General features: G+C 42.8%; 1 protein-coding gene across 1 annotated transcript in view; it reads left to right on the top strand.

Moving 5' to 3' along the window:
* The first annotated feature begins 534 nt into the window (after positions 1-534).
* The window catches only part of LOC141112122 (uncharacterized), a 47657-nt gene continuing 21189 nt past the window's right edge, over positions 535-27002 (top strand). The window contains exons 1-5 of the mRNA XM_073604594.1: positions 535-803; positions 9653-9705; positions 9786-9863; positions 10085-10176; positions 25333-25446. Coding sequence (XP_073460695.1) covers positions 710-803; positions 9653-9705; positions 9786-9863; positions 10085-10176; positions 25333-25446 — 431 coding nt within the window. The 5' untranslated portion in view covers positions 535-709. The remainder of the gene's footprint in view (positions 804-9652; positions 9706-9785; positions 9864-10084; positions 10177-25332; positions 25447-27002) is intronic.

Genomic DNA, 27002 nt, shown 5'->3' with positions numbered 1-27002 from the left:
TGTAGTGCGTTTCTGCAAACTGCAAAACACACTAAAAAATGCATAGGTGTGAACTTAGGGTAAGTAAACTACCTATCTTCTGCTTCCTCCCTGTTACACAATCACAGATACCTCCTCCGCCCTGCCCCCCCCCCCACCCCCCACACCCCACACTTATATAGTGGTGCAGCCTGCCATTTCCTGATTTCTCTCCTAGGCAAGGATGGTGTAGAAATAAGCCACCTGGGATATTCATGTCACATATCCCAGAAGTCAGTGTTTTAGTAAGGGGCAAAGTATCGCACAATTTCAGTCTTGACAGAGACCTGCGACACTCCATGTGTATGCGTGGGAAAATCGGCAAGCAACAGCTGTCTCCCTAAACAGGATTAAGATGGTGGTTTGAAAACAGAGTGGTGCAAGGAGAACTTCGGCTGCAAGACAACACTGGCCTCCAGGGACTAGGATTTTCTTGCAAGTATGTTTTTTTTTTTTCATACAGATACATATATTAAATGGAATTTAGTTTTACCTATGTAGAGTGAAGTTCCACTTCTAATAGTGAACAAAAAGGAAGCACGTGGAATTCCCCACTAGCAAACAGAGCTTTTGAAATGCAATTTGGACTCTGGACAGCAGAGGGCAGCAGCCCTCACTATGTCCCTTAGAAACAGATTTGTTGCCAAGTAATGACTGGCTATACACTACGAGTGTCACCGACAGCAGCAATATGAAGGGTGCTAGCAAAAAGGTAAAGGTGCGAAAGCGTGTACAAGAAACTCCTAAGGGTCCTGAAGAGAAAGAGATTGCCCCTAAGGATGAAGGTATGAAGAACTGTGGGGATTTAGTGACTGCAGACTTTTGTAAATCTACGCTTTTCACAGGGGATAGGTCCAGTCAAATTAATGCTTGGGAGATGTGTAACACCTGATTGCAAATGTTGAATAAAAGTGAAGGAACGCTATCACCATTTAAATATTGCAAAGAAAATAACAATATGTAAAAAGGAAATCAAGGATGCAAAAATTTAAAAAAAATGACAGATTGCAAAAGATAGTAGGTCAAACCCCAAAAAATTCTTTAAATATATTTATAGTAAAAAGGTCAGGTCTGAGCATGTAGGCCCTTTACAAAATAATCTAGAGTGGGTGACTGGGGACAAAGAGAAGGCAAATTTATTAAATACTTTCTTCACCTCTGTGTATACAAAAGGAGCATGGGGGAGCTCATGTCCATAATGGGGGTGGTAGTGACACAGCCCCAAATGAGCCACAATGGCTCAAAAGTGATATGGTCCAGAAATATTTAGACAGAATAAAGGTGAGTAAGGCACCTGGACCAGATGGCATCCACCCACGGATCCTAAAAGAATTGAGCTCTGTAATTTCAAGGCCATTTTTTCTAATATTTAGGGACTCATTAATGACTGGAATGGTACCACTGGATTGGCGCAGGGCCAATGTGGTGCTCATATTTAAAAAGGGATCAAAGTCTTTACCAAGTAATTAAAGACCTGTTAGTTTAACTTCTGTAGTTGGGAAGATACTGGAGAGTTTAACCACTTCAGCCCCGGCTGCTGAATGACAGGGCCATTTTTTGCGATTCGGCATTGCGTCGCTTTAACTGACAATTGCGCGGTCGTGCGACACTTTACCCAAACAAAATTGACGTCCTTTTTTTCCCACAAGTAGAGCTTTCTTTTGGTGGTATTTTATTGCCTCTGCGGTTTTTATTTTTTGCGCTATAAACAAAAAAAGAGCAACTATTTAAAAAAAAAAACAATATTTTGTACATTTTGCTATAATAAATTTTTTTTTTTTTTTTAAAGAGCTAATTTTTTTCAGTTTAGGCCGATATGTATTCTTTTACTTATTTTTGGTAAAAAAAAATCGCAATAAGAGTATATTGATTGGTTTGCGCAAAAGTTATAGCGTTTACAAAATAGGGGATAGATTTATAGCATTTTTATTAAATTTTTTTTTTTTTACTAGTAATGGCGGCGATTTGCGATTTTTATTGGGACTGCAACATTATGGCAGACACATCGGACACTTTTGATACATTTTTGGGATCATTGACATCTATACAGCGATCAGTGCTATAAAAATGCACTAATTACTGTAAAAATGTCACTGACAGGGAAAGGGTTAACACTAGGGGGCGACTGTCGGCCACGAGCATCGGCACCCCCGCAGTGCAGCGGGCGTGCACCTGCTATCCCAAACCCGCGAGCCGACGTAAATCAAAGACGGTTTGCGGGATCGTGCCAACCTGATGGCAGCTAGTTGGCAATCGGTTAATAAAAGACCACATAGACGAGTTCTTGCTGGAAAAAAATATTTTAAGCAACAGACAGCATGGATTCATGAAAGACAGAAGTTGTCAAACAAACCTGATTTATTTTTATGAGGAGGTAAGTAAAACCTTGGACAGAGGGATGGCGGTGGGCGTGGTATACCTGGATTTTACAAAAGCGTTTGACACAGTTCCCCACACACGGCTCATGTGTAAGGTAAAGTCTACATGCTTGGAAATATCAATTTGTAAATGGATAGAAAACTGGCTAAAAAACAGAATTCAGAGAGTAGTGGTTAATGATTCTTACTCTGAATGGTCTAGGGTTATCAGAGGTGTACCACAAAGTTCTGTGTTGCGACCTTTACTTTTTAATAACTTTATAAATGATATAGGGTCTGAGATTAAAAGTAAAATTTCTGTCTTTGCAGATGACACTAAGCTATGAAGTGGAATAACGTCCTTACAGGATGTCTCCAATTTACAAGCCAACCTCAATGCATCTAATTGGGCAGCCAAGTGGCAAATGAGGTTTAATGTTGATAAATGTAAAGTTATGCACTTGGGGGCTAAAAATATGCATGCATCATACATACTAGGGGGAGTACAACTGGGGGAATCCATAGTGGAGAAGGATCTGGGCGAGCAAAGTACTTTCTTGTATTATGAGAGGTATGGACTCCAGAGAGAGAGAGAGAGATAATTTTGTCCTGTACAAATCATTAGTAAGACCTCATCTGGAAGTTCAGTTTTGGGCAACAGTTCTCAAAAAGGATATCAGGGAACTGGAGAAAGCGCAGAGAAGGGCAACCAAACTGATAAGAGGCATGGAGGAGCTAAGCTATGAGGAAAGATTAGAGGAAATGAATTTATTCACTCTTGAGAATAGGAGATTAAGGGGGGATATAATCACCATGTACAAATACATAAGGGGTCCATATAGTGAACTTGGTGTTGAGTTATTCACTTTAAGGTCATCACAGAGGAAAATGGGGCATTCTTTACGTCTGGAGGAAAAAAAGATTTCATCTCCAAATACGGAAAAGTTTCTTCACAGTAAAAGCTGTGAAAATGTGTAATAGGCTCCCTCCAGAGGTGGTTCTGGCCAGCTCAGTAGATTGCTTTAACCACTTGCCTACTGGGCACTTAAACCTTCCTCCTGCCCAGACCAATTTTCAGCTTTCAGTGCTCTCACACTTTGAATGACAATTACTCAGTCATGTAATACTCTACCCAAATGAATTTTTTGTCCTTTTTTCATACAAATAGAGCTTTCTTTTGGTGGTATTTGATCACCTCTGGGTTCTTCATTTTTTGCACTATAAATGAAAAAAGAACGAAAATTTTGAAAAAAAACAAAACATTTTTCTTTGTTTCTGTGATAAAATTTTACAAATTATTAATTTTTCTTCATAAATTTTGGCCACAATTTATACTGTACATATCTTTGGTAATAATAACCCAAATTAGTGTATATTATTTGGTTTTTGTGAAAGTTAGAGAGTCTACAAGCTGTAGTGCAAATCATAAAAAATTGATTACACCTGATGTACTGGTGGCCTATCTCAATTCTTGCGACCCTAACAAGCCAGGAAAGTACAAATACCCCCCAAATGACCCCTTTTTTGAAAGTAGACATTCCAAGGTATTTAGAAAGATGCATGGTGAGGTTTTTGATGATGTCATTTTTTTCCCACAATTCTTTGCAAAATGAAGATTTTTTTTTTCTCCACAAAATTGTCATTGTAATAGGTTATTTCTCTCACATGGCATGTGTATACCACAAATGACGCCCCAAAATACATTCTGCTACTCCTGAATATTACAATACCACATGTGTGGGACTTTTTCACAGCCTAGCCACATAGAGAGGCCCAACATGCAGGGAGCACCATGACGTGTTCTAGGAGCATAAATTACACATCTAACTTGTTGACTACCTATTACACTTTTGAAGGCCCTGGAGCACCAGGGCAATGACATGTGACACTGATGTGGCACTGATGACAGATGGCACTAATATGTAGCACTGATGACATGTGGCACTGATAACAGATGGCACTAATACGTAGCACTGATGACAGATGGCACAAATACGTGGCACCAATGACAGATAGCACTAATATGTGGTACTGTTGACACGTGACACTGATGTGGCACTGGTGACACTGAAAACAGATGGCACGTGACACTGACAGGTGGCACTAATGACAGATGGCACTGATGACAGGTGGCAATGGGGGACAGATGGCACTGACAGGTGGCACTGGGGGACAGATGGCACTGACAGGGGGCAGTGGCGGACAGATGGCACTGACAGGTGGTACTGGGGACAGATGGCACTGACAGGTGGCACTGGGGACAGATGGCACTGATAGGTACTGTGAGCACTGTGTTGTGTTAGTGTGGCACTGTAATTTATGATTTTTTCACTCGCGCTGCAGCACGGAAGCTCTCCCTCCTCACACGTGGTCTCTGGGAGAGCCGGCAATGAGAGATGATCTCATATGTTTACATATGAGATCATCTCTCATTGGACACTCCGATCGAGTGCTAAATGGCCGCTGTGATCGGCCATTTAGCACAATCTGTAATTAGTTGTGTCCTAGGGACATGGCCAACACTGATTTCCCCTGATGCACGCCTGCGGCTGCGCGCAGGAAGGAAGTAAACAGGAGGAAGTAAACAGGGATGCCCTCCCGGCAATTGAGCGCCGCGCTGTAGCCGTCTTTCGGCTATAACGCGGGTGCTTAGTGGTTAAGGACTTTAAGCACTTTTTTAGGAAAAAATACACTTTTTTTTGGAAAAAGTACACTTTTTTTTAATTAAAAAATAAGACAACAGTAAAGTTAGCCCAATTTTTTTTATATTGTGAAAGATAATGTTATGCCGAGTAAATTGATACCCAACATGTCACGCTAAAAAATTGCGCCCGCTCGTGGAATGGTGACAAACTTTTACCCTTAAAAATCTCCATAGGCGATGTTTAAAAAATTCTACAGATTGCATATTTTGAGTTAGAGGAGGTCTAGGGCTAGAATTATTGCTCTTACTCTACTGATCGCGGCGATACCTCACATGTGTGGTTTGAACACCGTTTTACATATGCAGGTGCTACTCACGTATGCGTTTGCTTCTGCACGCGAGCTCAGCGGGACGGTGTGTGTTTAAAAAATTTTTTTTTTTCTTATTTATTTTACCTTTTGTTTTTTATTTTTACACTGCAAAATTTGGTAAAGCTCTGCATGGTAACTAATCAGCTTCTAACTTTAGCTTTTTCAATTAACCTTTGACAATAAAACCTGGAAGCTGATTGGTTTCTATGCAGAGCTGCACCAGATTTTGCACTCTATAGTTTTAGTAAATCAGGCTGGGTTCACACTATTGCGAATAGGATGTGGGTTTTCCTGCATCCAATTTGCATGTCAGGAGATTGTGACCGGCTCGCTATGAAGCTGGTTCACACATCTCCGGAGCGGCTCCGGTGTGAATTGCACAGGAGTCCTGTGCGTCTTCTGGTCTGTTTCAGGTCCGAATTCAGCCGAAAATTCGGGCTGAAATTGGACCCCTGTTGTGAGCCGCTCCATGCTGCGGTGTCAACCCAGCCTCAACGCCAATATGTCAGCATCCAGGGCTGGGAAGAAACTTTATTAAGCATGTAACTGCTGGTATGAGTGGAGCGAATAGCGGCAGCGTTGGCCATTGATTTGTAGAGGGTACTAATCTGACCACACGGCTGTTCACACACAATGTTTGGTGCTGGTTTCTTTGCTGACAAGAATCACAGATTGTTGCTGGTGGAGACTCATCTGAATGAGCCCTAATAGTAGTGGAAATATGTACTTTTAAGGTAAAAAGATAATACCCGACACTTGTCTTGCAGGGCATGGCATCACTGTCCTTAAGTTGAGATTTCTGGGGAACAACAAGTACCCTATATCTCATGAGAGGAAACTCCTGTCTAGCAAATGAGCATCTTCTTTTATATAATCAAGTTTTTATTAAAGTTTGCAAGAAAACAAAAGGGAACAGATACAGTTCCGGAAAAACAAAGAAAGCAATAGGAGCAAAAGATAACATAATGCTTATGTCCAGTATAAAGAATGTAAGCAGGTCACATGTAATCAGAATCAGAACAACAATATAAGCAAACACGAACCAGGTTAAATCTACACATTGAATGACATGTAGAACCTCCTCACACCCCTACCCATTTTTCATCTCCGGTGTGAGCGGCTCCAGTGACTCAGACTAGGGTATAGTATAATCTAAAACATTAAGTGCTAGTTCACACCAGATGCAGTTCCGTGCTCTTTTTTTCTGCACTATAAAGCAAACACTATTACTCATCCAGCACTTAGGTAAATTGTATACAATGTAAAAGAACAGGCTGCTGCTATAATAACAAATAATCATAAATCATAAGCCTTAAAAGTTCATCTCAAGTGATCCATAAAGCTAAAGCAGCGGTCTTGAGTGTGTTACACCCAAAAATTGACACAGTTTGATGATACACTCTGTGACAGGTGAGTACAGCTGAAAACATGCTCTGCTGAATGTTCGTTGGGGGCCTATTGGATGTGTAGCAATGAAACCTTTACCGCACTGTGTGATTCCACTCCCCTCAGAGTTTACACTCACCAGATCAATATAGGGTAAACGCTTGTTAGGTATGTCTTTCCCATTTAACAGTCAAAATCCAGAGAGGCAGCACCATCGATATTTTAGTTAGATCACCTGAACAGTTGATTCATATCCTTCAATTAAGCTATTCATTCAGACACGTACCATTGCCAATCTTATATGGCTCATAACATAGGGAAAAAAAAGTCTAGATGCGTTTCGTTATTACATCTTTATCAATAGGCACCTATTAATAAAGACGTAATGACGAAACGCATCTAGGCCTGACCATAAGGCTTGTGAATCAGTCAGCTGCCTCGATCTGCACCCGAGTATCACCGCGGACGAGAATCCTAGGATCGATGAGCGAGTATTGTGTCATGCTGTACAGTCATTTTGGTTATACCATTGGATGCAATTTAATTTTTTGTTCTTGTAAGTGCAATATGGAAAGGGGGGCAATTTTATGGGAATAAATACTCAAACAGGTTTGCGCTATGAAGACTGTTTTTTTCCCCCCTATGTTATGAGCCATTTAAGATTGGCGGCGGTATCAGAGTCTGAATGAACAGTTTAATTGAAGGATATGAATCAACTATCCAGGTGACCTGACTGAAATATTGATGGTGTTGTCTCTCTGGATTTTGACTGCTAAATGGGAAAGACATACCTAACAAGCGTTTACCCTATATTGATCTGGTGGATGTAAACTTTGAGGGGAAGGAATCATGTGGTGTGGTGAAGGTTTCATTACTACACATCCAATAAGCCCCCAACGAACATTCAGCAGAGCATGTTTTCAGCTGGACTCACCGGTCAGAGTGTATCATAAACTGTGTCAACCTTTGGGTGTAAGAGTGTTGCTTTAGCTTTATGGATCACTTGAGACGAACTTTTAAGGCTTATGATTTATAATCTAAAACATTGTCAATACACCTGGATAGACCTTGGAAAGCATGTGATTGATAAAATGCACTATTGTACATATAGCAAGGTACAACACCAAGGAATAAATTAAAGAAAATTAAAAAGAAGAAAAAAAACAATTTAGTACCTGGGTAGAGAAATTGGGGTATCCTGCAATAATAGAAAATGAATTGCTCTACTTTATATGGGGCAGTAATTAACTGGGATCTCGGCAGACTAGTACATCCACCCCGACCATATATTTGAATTTCTCTTGTTGGTTTCCAACTGTATGTATCCAACGTTTCGCCTCCATGATGGCATCTACTTCCCTTTTCCAATCTAGAAAAGAGGGACAAGTTGTGTGTTTCCTAAACATGAGCATCTTCTTGCCAGTTTTGAGATCCCTATTGTTCCTAGGATCTCACCAAAAGGAGCATGACGTCATCCTTACCTAACTGGCATGGGTGAAGGACAGAGTTTAGGTAAATACCGGTATATTATCTAAATTTTTCCTTACAGGTACATTTTTTCAAGGCGATTATGCAGAGATTTATATGGGGTTAGGGGGCCCTGATCCTCCTGACCTTCACTATTAACTTACTTTCCCCTGCTTCTCAGCACCAGGTTGAAATTAAACATGCCCCCCACCCCCATTCAAACCACATACACTATATTACCAAAAGTATTGTGACACCTGCCTTTACATGCACATGAACTTTAATGCCATCCCAGTCTTAGGGGTTGATTTACTAAAGGCAAATCCATTCTGCGCTGGAAGTGCAGTCGCTGTAGATCTGAGAAGATCTTAAATGAGGGGAAGCTCTGCTGATTTTATCATCCAATCATGTGCAAGCTAAAATGCTGTTTTTTTTATTTTCCCTGCATGTCCCCCTCAGATCTTCAGCGACTGCACTTCCAAGTGCACTTTTCAAAGTGGATTTGCCTTTAGTAAATAACCCCCTTAGTCCGTACAGTTCAATCTGGAGTTGGCCCACCTTTTGCAGCTATATTAGCTTCAACTCTTCTGGGAAGGCTGTCCACAAGGTTTAGGAGTGTGTCTTTGGGAATGTTTGACCATTCTTCCAGAAGCTCATTTGTGAGGTCAGGCACTGATGTTGGACGCGAAGGCCTGGCTCGCAGTCTCTTCTCTAATTCATCCCAGAGTTGAAGCTGTTATAGTTGCAATGGGTGAGCCAACTCAATATTGAACCCTATAGACTAAGACTGGGATGTTGTTAAAGTTTATGTGCATGTAAAGACAGATGTTTATTTGGTAATATGGTGTATAATGCATGCTTGTTTATTAGCTTACATTAGAAATGTAGTCACAATCCTCTGTTGCCATTGAAAACTATATCTAGAGTGTGTTATGCCGTGTACACACGGCGGACTTTTCGGCAGCAAAGGTCCGACGGTCTTTCCGATGGACTTCCGACGGACTTTCTAACGAACGGACTTGCCTACACACGATCACACCAAAGTCCGACGGATTTGTACATGATGACGTACGACCGGACTAAAATAAGGAAGTTGATAGCCAGTAGCCAATAGCTGCCCTTGTTTCGGTTTTTGTCAGTCGGACTAGCATACAGACGAGCGGACTTTTCGACCGGACTTGAGTCCATCAGAAAGATTTGAAACCTGTTCCAAATCTAAAGTCCGTCAGATTTTCGACCGAAATAGTCCGCTGCAGGTCCGATGAAGCCCACACACAGTCGAATTGTCCGCCGGACCAGTCCGGTCGAAAAGTCCGCTTGTGTGTACGCGGCATAAGAATTATGTCATTATATGGAACTGTCATTTAAGTCTTTATATCATATTATTTACTGTAGATTTTTATTTTAAGGTGATAAACAGCAACTTGACAATGACGAACTTCCTGCAATATCAGAAAACAAAGTGAGTTGTAGGTCACTTACCATAACACAGACCTTACAACAGATAATGCATATTGTAACAGGGACCCTCTTGTCTTCCAGGAGGATGTAATGGTGTTTGAGGGTCTTTGTGAACGAATGCTGTCAGCTATGTGTCTTTTACAGACCAGTGTATCAGAGGTGAGTAAAAAAGACTTGGGCTCTGTGCAGAAAATTAATTTGCTGCGATTGTGTTAATAGTGATCGATCACTGCCCTTTTTCTATGGCAGAGCATTAAATGAAGGAGTCATGCTTCTTTGCTCGTCAGACACAGTTGCCGTACTTGTTAAACATGAAGACAGTTGAATTGTATTGCATGTTTGAGATCTTTTGCTGCATAATTTTTTTTTGTTATCACCAGGTCCTAGATGTAAAAGATGAGTTAATCATACACAATGTGCCAAGCTGTGTCCAAGCCCAGATGTCACTGTCCACATCAAGGCTATTTAGAAGGTAACAGAGTGGCATAACAAGCATAAAAGCCCATGCAGGTACTGTGGGGTCTGGGGTAGAAAGGGGCCCCATTAGGGAGGCTGTTAAACTGTGAAATTCTCAGTATAGAAAGAACCTCAGGATCATTACAAGTTACAGATTTCCCCCCAGTGCCGTAAAAGAAGCATTTACTCCTGTAAGGCAATCACAAATTCCAGAGATTCTCCTCTGCTAAAACCTTAAAGGACAGCTAGAGTTTAAATACATTTTATTAGGGTTATAGATTTAAGGCCAGTTTACACCAGAACGCGGTGTGGGAAAGGTGCATTCTGTGCGTGTTTCCTGTACCATGTTCAAAACGCCCTATCTTTGTGATCTGCTGCAGGTGCCAATATATTAACGCCACCCCAAACGCAGATTGGAAACAGTGCGATACAATTTGATGTGTTGGATGTTATCCAAAAGTAATACATGTACTACCTTGTGTGCATCCCAGTGCGATTGGGCTGCCAAATTGCACTGTAGGGAAATGCACTTTACCGATTCTTCTCTTCTGGCAGCGATTGGTCCCGCATCACCATGTTTTCCAGTGATATTGCTAGGCTGCTGGCCGTTCTGGGTTCAGCCGACATGCCTCCTGATGATGCGCTAATCGGCCTGCCCCCTCCTCCTTTCCTCAATGAAAGGCTATGCCTCCTGGGATATGTAACGTACATATCCCAAGAGGCAAAGTGAACAGTGTGCGCTTCATTCGGCAAATTATGTGCATGGGGAGGCAGGGCGGACATTCTATTTAACAGAAAAAAGGTAAAGGTATCTTACATATGCATGCGCAAATTTGGAAATACAGAACTGCCTCTCTCTGGGATAGATGACATGGATATTCCAGGATTCTGCGAGTGGCTGAGAATACATCACTTTTACCTAAGGAAGGAGTGGGAAAGCAAATATAAGGCATTTACAATCCAAATAAAAAACTGAAATTAAATGTAATTTCATAAGACTGAATGTGATAAAGTTAAAACAATAGTAAAAACTCTGATTAAGTCAAATAAATATATCTAGCATCAAACATGCCTGAAATTGTAAATATTCAATGCTTTAAAACCCTGTACAGTTCATTATTTTAGAGAGAAACTGAAATAATGGCTCTAAAAGTATTATTTTAATTCTGGTATCTTAGCACTCACATGTGGTGATTCCGATTATGTATAACATTTATGCACATACATGATTTCTATCTACATGTATGTTGTGTTTTTTTTTTTTTTGTTTTTTTTTTTTTTACCTATTATGATAATTTTGCGTTTTTATGGATCTTTATTAGTATCACAAGTGGGCTGACAGTACGTAAATGACATGTGCTCCTCATATCTAAATAGACCCTTGATGCCTCCTTTGACTTTAGCCAATGTAAACTGGGAACAGAGAGTACATGATCTGTTCCTCACCTGACATCTGCCACCTGCGTATTGAAGTTGTGAACCTGAAAGTGCTCAGAGCTTAATGGTTTTGGTTCATTAAAGGTAGCGAAGGCCAGTGAAAAGGAGTTCTCTGGTTTTCCTAAGCTCTTTATCCTTTGGTAACTTGTAGTGCTCTTGGTCTCGTGGAGGATCTAGAAGATCTACAGTGCCTTGAAAAAGTATTCATATCACTTGAAATTTTCCACATTTTGTCATGTTACAACCAAAAATTTAAATTTAATTGTGAAGTGGAAAGAAAATGATAAATGGTCTTCAAAATTTTTTATAAATAAATATGTGAAAAGTGTGGCGTGCATTTGTATTCAGCCCCCCAATAGTCAATACTTTGTAGAACCACCTTTCCCTGCAAATACAGCTGCAAGTCTTTTTGGGTATGTCTCTATCAGCTTTGCACATCTAGAGAGAAATGTTTGCCCATTCTTCTTTGCAAAAAAGCTCAAGCCCTGTCAGATTGGATGGAGAGTGTCTGTGAACAGCAATTTTCAAGTCTTGCCACAGATTCTCAATTGGATTTAGGTCTGGACTTTGGGCCATTCTAACACATTAATATGCTTTGATCTAAACCATTCCATTTTAGCTCTGGCTGTATGTTTAGGGTCGCTGTCCTGCTGGAAGGTGAACCTCCGCCCCAGTCTCAAGTCTTTTGCAGACTCTAACAGGTTTTCTTCTAAGATTGTCCTGTATTTGTCTCCATCCATCTTCCCATCAACTCTGACCAGCTTCCCTGTCCCTGCTGAAGAAAAGCATCCCCACAACATGATGCTGCCACCACCATGTTTCACGGTGGGGGTGGTGTGTTCAGGGTGATGTGCAGTGTTAGTTTTCCACCACACATAGCGTTTTTTCTTTAACCACTTGAGCCCCGGACCATTATGCTGCCTAAGGACCAGAGGTCTTTTTCCAGTTTGGCACTGCGTCGCTTTAACTGCTAATTGCGCGGTCATGCAATGCTGTACCTAAACGAAATTTGCGTCCTTTTCTTCCCACAAATAGAGCTTTCTTTTGATGGTATTTGATCACCTCTGCAGTTTTTATTTTTTGCGCTATAAACGGAAAAAGACCGAAAATTTTGAAAAAAAATGATATTTTCTACTTTTTGTTATAAAAAAAATCCAATAAACTAAATTTTAGTCATACATTTAGGCCAAAATGTATTCGGCCACATGTCTTTGGTAAAAAAAATGTCAATAAGCATATATTTATTGGTTTGCGCAAAAGTTATAGCGTCTACAAACTAGGGTACATTTTCTGTAATTTACACAGCTTTTAGTTTATGACTGCCTATGTCATTTCTTGAGGTGCTAAAATGGCAGGGCAGTACAAACCCCCCCCAAATGACCCCATTTTGGAAAGTAGACACCCCAAGGAAATTGCTGAGAGGCATGTTGAACCCATTGAATATTTATTTTTTTTGTCCCAAGTGATTGAATAATGACAAAAAAAAAAAAAAATATTTACAAAAAGTTGTCACTAAATGATATATTGCTCACACAGGCCATGGGCCTATGTGGAATTGCACCCCAAAATACATTCAGCTGCTTCTCCTGAGTATGGGGATATCACATGTGTGGGACTTTTTGAGAGCTTAGCCGCGTACGGGGCCCCGAAAACCAAGCACCGCCTTCAGGATTTCTAAGGGTGTAAATTTTTGATTTCACTCTTCACTGCCTATCACAGTTTCAGAGGCCATGGAATGCCCAGGTGGCACAAAACCCCCCCAAATGACCCCATTTTGGAAAGTAGACACCCCAAGCTATTTGCTGAGAGGCATATTGAGTCCATGGAATATTTTATATTTTGACACAAGTTGCGGGAAAGTGACACTTTTTTTTTTTTTTGCACAAAGTTGTCACTAAATGATATATTGCTCACACAGGGCATGGGCATATGTGGAATTGCACCCCAAAATACATTTAGCTGCTTCTCCTGAGTATGGGGATACCACGTGTGTGGGACTTTTTGGGAGCCTAGCCGCGTACGGGGCCCCGAAAACCAAGCACCGCCTTCAGGATTTCCAAGGGTGAAAATTTTTGATTTCACTCTTCACTGCCTATCACAGTTTCGGAGGCCATGGAATGCCCAGGTGGCACAAACCCCCCCCCCAAATGACCCCATTTTGGAAAGTAGACACCCCAAGCTATTTGCTGAGAGGCATGGTGAGTATTTTGCAGCTCTCATTTGTTTTTGAAAATGAAGAAAGACAAGAAAAAACTTTTTTTTTTTTCTTTTTTCAATTTTCAAAACTTTGTGACAAAAAGTGAGGTCTGCAAAATACTCACTATACCTCTCAGCAAATAGCTTTGGGTGTCTACTTTCCAAAATGGGGTCATTTGGGGGGGTTTTGTGCCACCTGGGCTTTCCATGGCCTCCGAAACTGTGATAGGCAGTGAAGAGTGAAATCAAAAATTCACGCCCTTAGAAAGCCTGAAGGCGGTGCTTGGTTTTCGGGGTCCCGTACGCGGCTAGGCTCCCAAAAAGTCTCACACATGTGGTATCCCCGTACTCAGGAGAAGCAGCAGAATGTATTTTGGGGTGTAATTTCACATATTCCCATGGCATGTTTGAGCAATATATCATTTAGTGACAACTTTGTGCAAAAAAAAAAAAAAAAAAAAAAAATTTGTCTCTTTCCCGCAACTTGTGTCGCAATATAAAATATTCCATGGACTCGACATGCCTCTCAGCAAATAGCTTGGGGTGTCTACTTTCCAAAATGGGGTCATTTGGGGGGGTTTTGAACTGTCCTGGCATTTTATGCACAACATTTAGAAGCTTATGTCACACATCACCAACTCTTCTAACCACTTGAAGACAAAGCCCTTTCTGACACTCATTGTTTACATGAAAAAGTTATTTTTTTTTGCAAAAAAATTACTTTGAACCCCCAAACATTATATATTTTTTTAAAGCAAATGCCCTACAGATTAAAATGGTGGGTGTTTCATTTTTTTTTTTCACACAGTATTTGCGCAGCGATTTTTCAAACGCATTTTTTGGGGAAAAAACACACTTTTTTAAGTTTTAATGCACTAAAACACACTATATTGCCCAAATGTTTGATGAAATAAAAAAGATGATCTTAGGCCGAGTACATGGATACCAAACATGACATGCTTTAAAATTGCGCACAAACGTGCAGTGGCAACAAAATAAATACATTTTTAAAAGCCTTTAAAAGCCTTTACAGGTTACCACTTTAGATTTACAGAGGAGGTCTACTGCAAAAATTACTGCCCTCGATCTGACCTTTGCGGCGATACCTCACATGCATGGTGCAATTGCTGTTTACGTTTGACGACAGACCGCCGTTTGCGTTCGCCTTAGCGCGAGAGCAGGGGGCGACAGGGGTGCTTTTTTTTTTTTTTTTTTTTTTTTTCTTTATTATTTTTTTGCTTTTTTATCTTATTTTTAAACTGTTCCTTTCATTTTTTTTTTTTTTTAATCATTTTTATTGTTATCTCGGGGAATGCAAATATCCCCTATGATAGCAATAGGTAGTGACAGGTACTCTTTTTTGAAAAAATTGGGGTCTATTAGACCCTAGATCTCTCCTCTGCCCTCAAAGCATCTGATGACACCAAGATCGGTGTGATAAAATGCTTCCCCAATTTCCCAATGGCGCTATTTACATCCGGCGAAATCTAAGTCATAAAATGATCGTAGCTTCCGGTTTCTTAGGCCATAGAGATGTTTGGAGCCACTCTGGTCTCTGATCAGCTCTATGGTCAGCTGGCTGCATTCTCAGGTTCCCTGTTGAGACAGGAGAGCCAGAGAAAAACACGGAAGACGGTGTGGGGGGGGGGGCATTCCCTCCCACGGCTTGTAAAAGCAGTCTAGAGGCTAATTAGCCACTAGGATTGCTTTTACATGAAAGCCGACCGCTGGCTGAAAAGAATGATACCAAGATGATACCTAAACCTGCAGGCATCATTCTGGTATAACCATTCAAAGTCGTGAATGGCGTACCTGAAGACAAAAAAATGGTTAACAATGGTTAACAATAAAGCACAGTAAACAGTAAAGTATAAATAATTACATACCTGAAAAACAAACATGATAAAACATAATAACAATAACAATAACAATAAAACATTGCAGAATAGAATACAGTAAAAAAAGAGCAGAACAATAGAGAGAGAGAATAGAGAGAGAGAGAACAATAAAACGACAACTATTTTTTTTTATTTTATATATATATATTTTTTTTTACACTTTTTTTGTAACTAACTTTTATAACTGTAACCGGTTCCAGGTTCGGGTCTCTCAAAATGCGATGGCATCTTGGGAGACCCTGTGAAAGTGTGCCTAGTCTGTGCAATGCTGTACCCTACGCTAATAACTAGTGCATGGTAGCGTTCAAAACATTCACCAATGCAAAGACCAGGATTGTCAGGACAGGAGGGACAATAATAGCGGGTGTCACGCCTATATCCGCGCTTGCTGCAGACACGACATCTTTTTGGGGGGGTTCGTTGGGTAGGGGTACTCGGGAGGACATAAAAATGCCTCTCATGCAGCCGACTGCATTTGGTTGGGGATGTGAATGGGGGGAAGTACGGGCGCTGCAGAAGCGGTGTGTTCCCAATTAGGATTGGCGAATGCAGCAGGAAGGGCACTATGGGCATGACGGGCCTGTGTTTGTCTTTTTGGTGGCAGCGGGACACTACTTGTGCTTGCCACCTCACCAGCTTGAACTGCACTTATGGGACTCGCCACGTCACCAAGTGTTACTGCAGCGCTGGTTTGACTACGACCAGGGTGTACTAGGCCGCTGGTGCTTGCCAGTTCAATAAAAAGCTTCCAAAAAAACTGTTAGCGATCGCAGGGATCAGGCCTGACTCTGCAAACGCTGCAGTTATGCGTTTAGTGTTTTGTAAGTGACAGTGATCGATCGATACTGCACTTGGGTGGGCTGGGCTGGGCCGGGCGGAGGGGCAAAACGCAGGTGCTAGCAGGTATCTGGGCTGATCCCGCTAACACTGCGTTTTTGGGAACCCTAAACTGCTGGGGACGCTAGTATAGATCTGATCGGATCAGATATTGATCCGTACAGATACTATACCACTAAGGGAGGCGTATGCTGCATGCGTGGGTGTTAGCGGTACTGGCGCTAACCTGACGCTGCCTGGGGCCGGTGCTTGCTAGTTCACCAAAATGCTACCAAAAAAACTGTTAGCGATCGCAGGGATCAGGCCTGACTCTGCGAACGCTGCAGTTATGCGTTTAGTGCCTTGTAAGTGACAGTGATCGATCGATACTGCACTTGGGTGGACTGGGCTGGGCTGGGCCGGGCGGAGGGGCACAACGCAGGTGCTAGCAGGTATCTGGGCTGATCCCGCTAACACTGCGTTTTTGGGAACCCTAAACTGCTGGGGACGCTAGTATAGATCTGATCGGACCAGATATTGATCCGTTCAGATACTATACCACTAAGGGAGGTGTATGGTACGTGCGTGGGTGTCAGTGGTACTGGCGCTAATCTGGCGCAGCCTGGGGCTGGTGCTTGCCAGCTCACCAAAATGCTACCAAAAAAACTGTTAGCGATCGCAGGGATCAGGCCTGACTCTGCGAACGCTGCAGTTATGCGTTTAGTGTTTTGTAAGTGACAGTGATCGATCGATACTGCACTTGGGTGGGCCGGGCGGAGGGACAAAACGCAGGTGCTAGCAGGTATCTGGGCTGATCCCACTAACACTGCGTTTTTGGGAACCCTAAACTGCTGGGGACGCTAGTATAGATCTGATCAGATCAGATATTGATCCGTTCAGATACTATACCACTAAGGGAGGCGTATGCTGCGTGCGTGGGTGTTAGCGGTACTGGCGCTAATCTGACGCTGCCTGGGGCGACGCATATCACCGCCGGGCGACCGGGGGGCTAAACCTTTATTCGGTAATAAACGGCGGGTGCCCTGACACTATAAAAAATAAACAAACTAACCAGCGTCACCCGTAACAGTTATACGGCGATCAGTGGTGAAAGGGTTAACTAGGGGGCAATCAAGGGGTTAAAACATTTATTAGATAGTATATGGGGGTCCCTGTCGCTATAAAACGCTGACGGCGAACCTAAATATTTACCTCACTAACTAGCGTCACCAGCGACACTAATACAGCGATCAGAAAAATGATCGCTTAGCGACACTGGTGACGGGGGGTGATCAAGGGGTTAAAACTTTATTAGGGGGGGTTAGGGGGGTATCCTAGACCTAAAGGGGGGTAACAGTAACTGTCCCAACACTGTAACTGTCACAAACTGACACCAATACAGTAATCAGAAAAAAAAAAAAAAAAAAACTGCTGGTGTCAGTTTTAGACGGGGGGGGGTGATTGGGGGGGGATCGGGGGGCGATCGGGGGGGGGATCGGGGTGTTTTGTGTGCCTGGCATGTTCTACTGTGTGTGTGTAGTGTTGTGCACTCACTCACTTGTCTTCTCTCCTCGGGCCGGAACGGAAATTACCGAGCCGAGGAGAGATGACATCATTTCCTTTGCTGCTGTTTAGCATACAGCAGCAAAGGAATGTTCTCATTGGCCGGCGGCGATCGCGAGGGGGGGGCCACGAACGGATGGCCTCCCCCTCATCTCCGATCGCCGTGGGAGAAAAGACGACCGCCTCGGGCACCGGGGGGGGGTCCGATCGGACCCCCCACCCGCGGAAGGCAAATCACGTACATGTACGTGATTTTGCCTGTCCGTGCCACCTTGCCGACGTAAATCGGCGTGAGGCGGTCGTCAAGTGGTTAAGGCCAAAAAGTTCAATTTTGGTCTCATCTGACCAGAGCACCTTCTTCCACATGTTTGCTGTGTCCCCCACATGGCTTCTTGTATACTGCAAACGGGACTTCTTATGTTTTTTTTTCAACAATGGCTTTCTTCTTGCCTCTCTTCAATATTGGCCAGATTTGTGGAGTGCACGACTAATAGTTGTCCTCTGGACAGATTCTCCCACCTGAGCCGTGGATCTCTGCAGCTCTTCCAGAGTTACCATGGGCCTCTTGGCTGCTTCTCAGATTAATGCTCTCCTTGCTTGGCCTGCCAGTTTAGGTGGACGGTCATGTCTTGGTAGGTTTGCAGTTGTGCCATACTCTTTCCATTTTTGGATGATGGATTGAACAGTGCTCTTTGAGATGTCCAAAACTTGGGATTTTTTTTATAACCTAACCCTGCTTTAAACTTCTCCACAACTTTATCCTTGACCTGCCTGGTGTGGTTCTTGGCCTTCATAATGCTGTTTGTTCACTAAGGTTCTCTAACAAACTTCTGAGGGCTTCACAGAACAGCTGTAATTATACTGAGATTAAATTACACACTGGTGGACTCTATTAGGTGACTTCTGAAGGTAATTGGTTCCACTAGACTTCAGTTGGGGGTATTACAGTAAAGGGTGTGTAGCAATAACTCACGGTGGAGCTGCTGATTTCAATCGGGCTGTTACCATCACCTTTTTACCTGTACTTTCACCAATACCAGACTTAGAGTCCACGTTGAGCTTATTCTCTGACAATGTAGGCACCAGTCACTTTAGTACTTTTCCAATGCTTTAATGGGAGATAACTGGAAGAAGTAGCAGGAAAGAGGTAGAAGAAGAGTTGCAGGGAAGTTCAAATACCTTTTCTTGGTGTAGCACTAAAGAATTGAAATCCCGAAGATGAATGTATCTTCAGTCCAAGATTAAATCTTTGCCTGCCCGGATGGGTTCCTCTCACTAACCTAGCAGCCGGAGCGCAGCACGAACAAAAAGTCTCTGCCACAGACTTGAGTAGAACAAAACTGTACGATCCTCTGCCACAGGATGTAGCAGTTTTAGATGAACAGCAAACACAGTACCAGAACCTTTAAGCCGACCCCGCAGTACTTGTGCGGTAGATTACATTAAGATGCGTCCTCCAATCGAGTCACCAGGCCCCTCTTAAGACCAGCCTTCCGCATGGTCCCTTCCAAGACGGGTCCTCCCCTGGGTCTTCTCAATTGTCCGGCTTCTTCCCGCAGGACAGACAGCACAGGACCATCCCAGCAGTAGTAGGCCCCAGACAGGCTTCTGGGCCTACTTGCACTGCTGCCGCAACGCAACCCTCCAGCCCAGAGGGCCACGAGGTAGAACTCTCTAGCACATACCTGTCGGCCAGGAGGGCCAGCAGGTGGAAAGGAAAGACCCAGAAATATGGCGTCTGTCCCTTAAATACCCCTTCCCAGAATGCACCGCAGGGGACAACCTCTGCCGAGTTACTTCTGGGAAAGAAGAGCACTCAATATACTTCAGCTTGTTGCTTTCCAACACCGACCTATGGTGGCAACGACACCCACAGGCAACAATGTGGAACTGCACGCCACACAGCCAAAGCTGGAACAGAGGCTAATTTAGCTATAGATTGAATTTGAACTATGTACAGAACAGATGACCCACTAAATTTACATATAAGCGGTAGATTAAAAATCTACCAGCGCTACAGGTGTAATAAGTAGTAACAGCTCCACAGATGTGTGCTCAAATGAACAGCTGCTACTCCAATAATTGTGAAAAAAACAATTAGTGAACTGTGTAAAGTGATAAGAATAGCGCTAATCCACACAAAAAAAACATTACAATTGAAATGGTGAGTACTACAAATTATAATGTGTATATATGTGTTTAAACCAGTTCAACATTTGCATTATGTACATATTTATGTGTTAAACCAATTCAATATGCAATATCTATAAAGTGCTAGTGCATAATATAAACTCTATGCAACATACTATACAGTTGCTGAGATGAGGTGCAAAATAAAATACATTTACGTTTTTGGTTGTAACATGATAAAATGTGGAAAGTTTAAAGGGGTATGAATACTTTTTCTAGGCACTGTAGGATAGGTGTGTGTGTGTGTGTGTGTGTGTGTGTGTGACACTTTGCAAATATGTAAAACTGATTAAATTGCTTTACAGCATCTAAGTAACACTTTATCTTAAAATCCATATTATCAGGCTGATGCACTTTAAAACAAACAAGAGCCTGATTTAACACTTTCATTGACTTGACATATAGTATAACACCTTGTTGGTTAAATGTTAAAAGTATATCCAAACGCAAGAACAAAAATGTATTCTATTGGAACTTACCAGTACTTAGATGTTGTGGTTGCCTTGGTTTTCATTTTGTCTGTCTTTTTTCTTTTATTTTCAACTAGTGATCCTGTCAGTAACATGCTTTCTGTCCTAGGGCAACAACACTCAATCATTGTAGTGTATCTAGGGAGGAGCAGTGTTGTCGCCCTAGGACAGGGAGTGTATCAGGACTACTGAATACAACCCCCCCATCCTCTCCATAATGTTTTATTCATCTAATGCTGGGGGATATATCAAATGTGACTCAAGCTATTTTTAATGGGGTTGCAGGGAGCACAAATGTAGAAGCATCACTTTGTAAAGGAGCTGCAGTAGCAGAGATCTTCTATTAACCTAATGTAAAAGTGGCTGATAGAAAAAAACAGACAGATTCCTCCATCCATACAGTCGAGGTGGATGGAAGAATCCTCCTCACTTGAGACATTGTATTCTGACAGCAGGACTCCTCTGCATGTTGGGGAATTTGTGCAAAATTTCACTTATTCCTGACACGCAGACAAACGTGTTTCTCTTTAGCAGACACGCAGGGGTGTCATTATGTCTTAATGGTACCCCCATGCATTGGCAAATGTGGCGTGTTTTCCAGTGTGGTGCGATTTGAGGGTCAGTGACTCCTTTCCCTGTGTTTGTGGGTGGGGAACCCCTTTGAAATGAATGGGTTGTCTTACACGCTGTCGCAGAGATATGAACCAAGGGCTTGTTCACACATAAGATTTTGGGGGCGGTAAAACCACGCTGTTGAGCCATGTTTTTACAACCTCCAACTGCTCCCCCTTTAGCTGTAGAGGCAGCTGCTGGGGTCGTACACATGCTGTGGCCACAGCTGGAAGTATACCCCCAGGTGAATGGGGCCATACTGCCACTGCCCCGCAACAACGTGCATTGCTCAAAGTTGTGGCACAACAATGCTCCATTTAGGGAGTTGAAACAGACATTGAGGAGAAGATATATAGTCTGTTGACCACCTGTCAAATGCCTCTGAAAAGCAATTGGATCATGGATCATGTTTCAAAGGAGCAGCGGTCCTTGCCACTATTATGAACAAATCCTAAAAAAGCAGTTCTGATCGTACAGGATTAGGTGTCGGGATTAAAATAATGTACATACAACCCCAATTCCAAAACAGTTGAGACGCTGTTGAAAATCTACATAAAAACCAGAATACAATGATTTGCAGATCTCATAAACCCTTATTTTATGTATACTAGAAAATAGAAAACATATGAAATGTTTAAATTGAGAAAATGTACTATTTAAAAAAAAAAAAAGGTAATTTTGAAATTTATGGCAGCAACACATCTCAAATAGGTTGGGACAGGGCAACAAAATGCTGTTAAAGTAAGTGCTACTAACAAGGAAGAGCTGGAAGAACATTTTGCAACTAATTAGGTTATTTGGAAACAAGTCAATGACCTGACTGGTTATAAAAAGAGCATTTTAGAGAGTCAGGCTACATGCACACTGGGCTTAAAGAAACGACAGTTCTCTTGGCAGAAAAAAACGCTCATATAGAGCATTTTTTTTGTACAGAGTTTAGGAGAGTTTTGCATTTTTTCTGCCAGTAAATGAATCAGAAACACAAATAGTTGAGCTTAAAATATGCCTGTAATCGTCCTAATGTGCATGGACATATAGGATAACACTGAGCTGCTTCTACAGATAGAACACAAAACTTCTGTAGTAGCAGCTATTTTTAAGCCAGTGTGCATGGAGCCTTAGAGTGTCTCAGAAGTAAAGATGGCCAGGGGTTCACCAATCTGGGAAAAGCTGCATCTAAAAATTAACAATTTCAGAATAACGTTTCAATTTAAAATTGCACAGACAGTGCATAATATCAATAAGAGATTCCTAGAATCTGGAGAAATCTCTGTGAGCAAGAGACAAGGCCAAAATGCAATATTGGCTGTACGTGATTTTCGGGCCCTCAGAGAGCACTGCATTAAAAACAGGGATGATTCTGTGATGGACATCACTGCATGGGCTCAGGAATATTTCCAAAAATCACTGTCTGTGAACACAGTTTGCTGTACCATCCAAAAATGCAAGGTACAGCTTTATCATGCAAAGAAGAAGCCATATCTGAACATGATCCAGGATTGCAGCTGTCTTCTCTGGGCCAAAGCTCATTTAAAATGGTCTGTTTCAAAGTGGAAAACTGTTCTGTGGTCAAAACAAATCAAAATTTGACATTCTTTTTGGCAACCATGGGCACTGTGGACTAAAGTGAGAGGGACCTTCTGACTTATTAGTGCCAATTTCAACAGCCTGCATTTCTGATGTATAATGGTGCATTAATACATCTGGAATGGGCAGCTTGCATATCTGGAAAGGCACCATCAGTGCAGAAAGATGTACCCAGGATTTAGAGCAGCGTACTGTATGCTTCCATCCAATGTTTTTTTCAGGGAAGATCTTGTATATATCAGCAGGACAATGCTAAACCACATACTGCATCTATGATAGCAGCATGGCTTTGTTGTAGAAGAGTCGGGGTGCTTTACTGGCCTGCCTGCAGTCCACACCTTTCACCAATTGAAAATATTTGGCACACCCTGAAACAAAAAATATGACAAGACCCAGGACTATTGAGCAGTAGGAATCCTATATCGGGCAAGAATGGGACAACATTCCTCGCCCAAAACTCCAGCAACTGGTCTCCTCCGTTCCCAGGCATCTACAGAGTGTTGTTAAAAGAAGAGGGGATGCTACACCATGGTAAACATGGCCCTGTCCCAACCTTTCTGATAAGTGTCGCTGCCATCAATTTCAAAAGTACCTTTTTTTTTTTCCTTAAATGGTACATTTTATCAGTTTAAACATTCTGTTGTGAATTAAAATATGGGTTTATGAGATTTGCAAATCATTGCATTCTGTTTTTATGTAGATTTTACACAGCATCCAAACTTTTTTGAACTAGGGTTTTACATACATATGTAAAAGGACACAGGGCTTGCATGTGCAGGACTACAGAGCATTCATTTTGAGAGGAGAAAACTGCTCTGCCAGCTTTTTCCAGAATTTGTTATTTCTGGATGGGGCTCTGTAGTTTGGAGATTCCTAAGAGTCTTGGGCAGGACGGAATCTCCAATCCTGTGTCCAGGTGTTGTGGACAGCCAGCAGGGTGTGTGCCCAGGTGCACACAGTTCTTATAAACATGGACTTGTGAGAGCAGGAGGTGATGGAAGTTTGAACTGTTTGAACACAGGATCTTGTCAGGAGAGCTGGGACTACCTGTTGGAGACTGCGGTCCATGTGAGGGGGATTCTATGCTCAAGGACTGTGAAAGGCAGGCCAGCTACGAGAGTCCGGGAGACTGAGGAGGCCAGTGAGTTCAGAGGCTGGAGAGAATGTGGAAGTGGGTGCAAGCTGGGGATACTGGGAAAACCCTGTCAATAGGCCATTGTAGGCCTGAACAGCAAGGTCACCTAGGCCGAGAGAGAGCCTGAATAACAAGTGGTCTGTGAGACCAAAACAAGCATTTGTGTTGAATGGAGTTGAAAGCCCTACGTGGGAGTCCTGGATGAACTTTTGTTTTTGTTTTCTTACTTTCGATAAAAGTGGGCTACCAAGCCCTTAACTTTAACACCTGTGTAACAGCATGGAATTACTGTACAAAATTTGCATCTACCACTGAGCTAAACATCCACCATATTATTATTTTTATACAGAATCTATATAGTGCCAACAGTTTGCGCAGTGCTTTACAATGTAAAGGGAGACACTACACCAACACTACAATTCAAAACAAGAGGGTTAAGAGGAGCCCTGCTCCTGCGAGCTTACAATCTAAGAGGGAGGGACTGGTGAAACAAAAGGTAGGGACTGTGAGGGATGAACTGATAAGGGGAGTAGAAGATTTGGTTGTTAACTAGAGGCAGGATAGGCCTCCCTGAAGAGATACATTTTCAGGGATCGCCTAAAGGTGGACTGATCCACATGCCTTTCTCTGCAAGGATGCCCCGGCACCCCTCGACAACTTCAGACACCTGCCCCCCCCCGGGTTGAGAAAGTCTACCGTAGTCAAAAATTCCTATATCATGTTTACAGTCTGTGACCATCTCTTGTAGCATGCCTGTAGTCTTTGGCCATCTCCTTCTGTCTGTTTGCAGTCTCTGACAGCCTTCTGTTATATTACATTTACTGATAATTATGGGGACCTCTACATCAAGTAAATTACTGTGCAGATCACATGCGATGTCTGTGCGATACAAATTCAACCATACAAACGGTATGGCTAAGTTTGCATCGCATTTTGACCAAACTTGTGCTGGACCCTTATTTTTTTTGTCTGCACCAGAATCGGATCGCAATCCGATTCTGCAAATCGCGCTGCGTTTTACAAACTGATTGCTGGGTGTCGTTAAGTTAACATACACTCCGCAGTCAGTTCACATGAACAGGATTGCGATTTAGATGCGGTGTGGATTTGCTGTGAATTCGCACCACATCTAGTGTTCACTGAGCCTCATAACAATTATTGCTTATCACAATGTGCCTTTCTTTGAAAAAAAAGAAATCTCCCATAATGCACTCTAATTCTTACATACCTAGTCTTGCAGTACCATAATGCTCCATTATTTTCTTAAGCTTGACAGATCTGTACGTCCCCAGCACAGAACTTGTCCGCCTGGTCCGTGTGTTTGGTCCACAGTGGGAACAGAAACAATTGATCCTCAAGCAAGTACAAGAAGAACATGAAAGGTGAGCAGATTGGGGGCTACAGGGGTTTGGATAATTTGAATTAGCAAAGTATCAACAGGGAGTATTACTGATGATCATGTAGATTTCTAGGGACTGTAAGTACTTTTGTACCAGTTCTGTACATGCAGGTTATCAGTGTGATATAAGATTAATTTGTCATTATGTATCCACGGCGTGTATTATTATTCAGAAAAGATTTATGTAGAAAAAGTGCATTGACTGTGTGCAAAGTGTAATCATTCTTAGCAACCAATAACATCTCGAACGTCTGTATTTAGATCAGTTTAGTTTAGGCATGCTCAACCTGTGGCCTGCAGGCCAAATGTGGCGCGCAACCTCAAACCAATGGCAACCTGCACAGCCTCCGTCAGGTGCATGTTGCTCTGCTGAGTGATTGCTGGTCTTCCATAATCCCAGCAGCTGTCACCCAAAAAAAACTCTCACAGCCGGCTTCCCAGTGTTCTCTTTCTTTCATAACACATGCACACACGGGGAGAGGAGTCTTTAGCTGAGTGGATTACAGCTACAGTAGTGGCATCTATTCAGGGCAGGGGCGGATCCAGGGGGGGGGCAATTGCCACCCCCGAGAAATCTGTTGTAGGATGGGCAGGTGAGCTCCACCATGGGCGGATAAGAGAGCGGGCGGCTCCGCGGGAGTGTCGGGCAGCTCCGTGTGAGGGCAGGCAGGCAGGAGAGAGAGCGGATTGGCCGGGCGGCTCCGTGTGTGGATGGGCGGGTGAGACTGAGGCTGAGCAGGCTAGGTGTGTGTGGGGGTGGCTGGCCAATCAGCGAGCCGACGGGCAGGGGAACAGAGAAATGACATCATCTCTCACCGCCCCCACATCTCTGCATTAACTTCCACCCTCACTGTGCAGGTAGCGTGGGCAGCAGGGAGATTACATTATCTCTCTGCTGCCTGTCTCTGGGACAAGGAAACAAGAAACAAGCAAAACACCACCTTACCTGGCACGTGACAATCCACATCTGGTGGCAAGTGACAATCTGCATCTAGTGGCAGATGACGTGGCAAGTGACAATCCGCATTGTGTGGCATATGACGTGGCAAGTGACAATCAGCATCTAGTGACAATTGACGTAGCAAGTGACAATCCGCAATGTGTGGCATATGACGTGGCAAGTGACAATCCGCATCTAGTGGCAGATGACGTGGCAAGTGACAATCCGCATCTAGTGGCATATGACGTGGCAAGTGACAATCCGCATCTAGTGGCAGATGACGTGGCAAGTGACAATCCGCATCTAGTGGCATATGACGTGGCAAGTGACAATCCGCATCTAGTGGCAATTGACGTGGCAAGTGACAATCCGCAATGTGTGGCATATGACGTGGCAAGTGACAATCTGCATCCAGTGGCAGGTGACGTGGCAAGTCACAATCCACAAGGTGTGGCAAGTGACAATCCGCAACATGTGGCAGGTGTCAATCTGCATCTGGTGGCAGGCAAGTGACAATCCACAAAATGTGGCAGGATGACGGTGGCAGGTGACACGCTCGGGGTTCCCACTGATTCTGCATTATGATGAGTTGAATGATT

This window comes from Aquarana catesbeiana, linkage group LG11 (genome assembly GCF_042186555.1).
Source record: "Aquarana catesbeiana isolate 2022-GZ linkage group LG11, ASM4218655v1, whole genome shotgun sequence".
Lineage (NCBI taxonomy): Eukaryota > Metazoa > Chordata > Amphibia > Anura > Ranidae > Aquarana > Aquarana catesbeiana.
Note: the sequence above shows the minus strand (reverse complement) of the source record. Positions and strands in the feature narration are given on the sequence as shown.